Source organism: Phytophthora parasitica, assembly GCF_000247585.1.
Source record: "Phytophthora parasitica INRA-310 unplaced genomic scaffold supercont2.12, whole genome shotgun sequence".
In the NCBI taxonomy this organism is placed as follows: Eukaryota; Oomycota; class Peronosporomycetes; order Peronosporales; family Peronosporaceae; genus Phytophthora; species Phytophthora nicotianae.
In genome coordinates, this window is record NW_008648998.1 from 660,307 (window position 1) to 661,373 (window position 1,067).

The 1,067-nt window shown below is 40.1% G+C and overlaps 1 protein-coding gene across 1 annotated transcript; it reads left to right on the forward strand.

Annotated features, from left to right (window-relative positions):
* Window positions 1-666: 666 nt before the first annotated feature.
* PPTG_22139 (hypothetical protein) lies at window positions 667-917 on the forward strand (the record flags this gene model as incomplete). Its single annotated transcript, XM_008902033.1, has 2 exons — window positions 667-820; window positions 895-917. 2 exons carry the CDS (start codon window positions 667-669, stop codon window positions 915-917), a joined length of 177 nt encoding a protein of 58 aa, XP_008900281.1.
* Between the last annotated feature and the right edge of the window lie 150 nt (window positions 918-1,067).

A 1,067-nucleotide genomic window follows, 5' to 3' on the forward strand; every position in this document is an offset into this window, starting at 1 on the left:
AATAAAAACAGTACACTTGGCCCATCTGCTTTCCTGCATAAATTTTCGCCGTTGGCAGACTCTATGTGGTCCACCCTGTCAAAAACGAGGTGCACCACTGTACTGCAAACACGTATGTCGACATAATTCCGGGACCTTAAGGGACAAATCAAATGCGGTTGGCATAAACATGGATGTGGGTGGCATTGTCGGTATCTGTAGTATGCATTCGAGATTTAAGAGAATGCGAGACAGACCGTGCGTCATCAACGGATTGATAGGTCGACACAACATTTCGATTCGGTAACGCGTTTATAGACAATCACAGAAAAAATACGCTCCACTAAAAAAACGCCATGATACAATTTCCCGAATCTGGTCCGAATACATAAGGTGTTATCCAATAATACCGTAAAGTCCGGAATGAATGAGACAAACGGATTGAGTGTAACGCTAGTAGAAAATAGAAAGGAACAGTTTACAAAACCCAGTGTAATGGTATTTTTTACCACCAAAATGTGCTGGTTTTTTATTTTGTTAGGCAAAGATCTTTTTACTACTGTCTCATTCAATCCGGACTTTACGGTAGTACTCTTGTTTATTTATTTGATCCAATCGTTTTTACTGAATAATTGGTGGCTGCAAAGACCGCGTTTTCGTACCGTCGATCATTTTGCAAAGTGCGCGATGCCCTTGAAGCGCTCTTATAAAATCCAGTTTAAGCGGCACGTCATAGCTCGTGTTGCGGTCGTGGGGTTAGACACGGCAATTAAGGAAAGCATTGTTTCGGGTTGGACTGTGTGGGACTGGCTGAAGAACAAGGAAAAGATCAAGACTTTTAGTGGGTCTCAAAAGACCTCGTGAATTCGAAGTAGTTAAAAAAAAAAAAAGTTATTTCAGTTTCTGTTTTCTTAGAGAAACTGTGTTTTACGTTTTGAAGACGATGTAGCTTGTCTTTCTTTGCAAAAGTGCGGTCTGGTTATGCAAAATATGTTTCGTTTATGCGTTTTCAAGATAGTTTTGGCCAATAATATCGGATGGCGTATTACTGTGGCATTTAGCTACTAATTCAATGACACAATAACTTT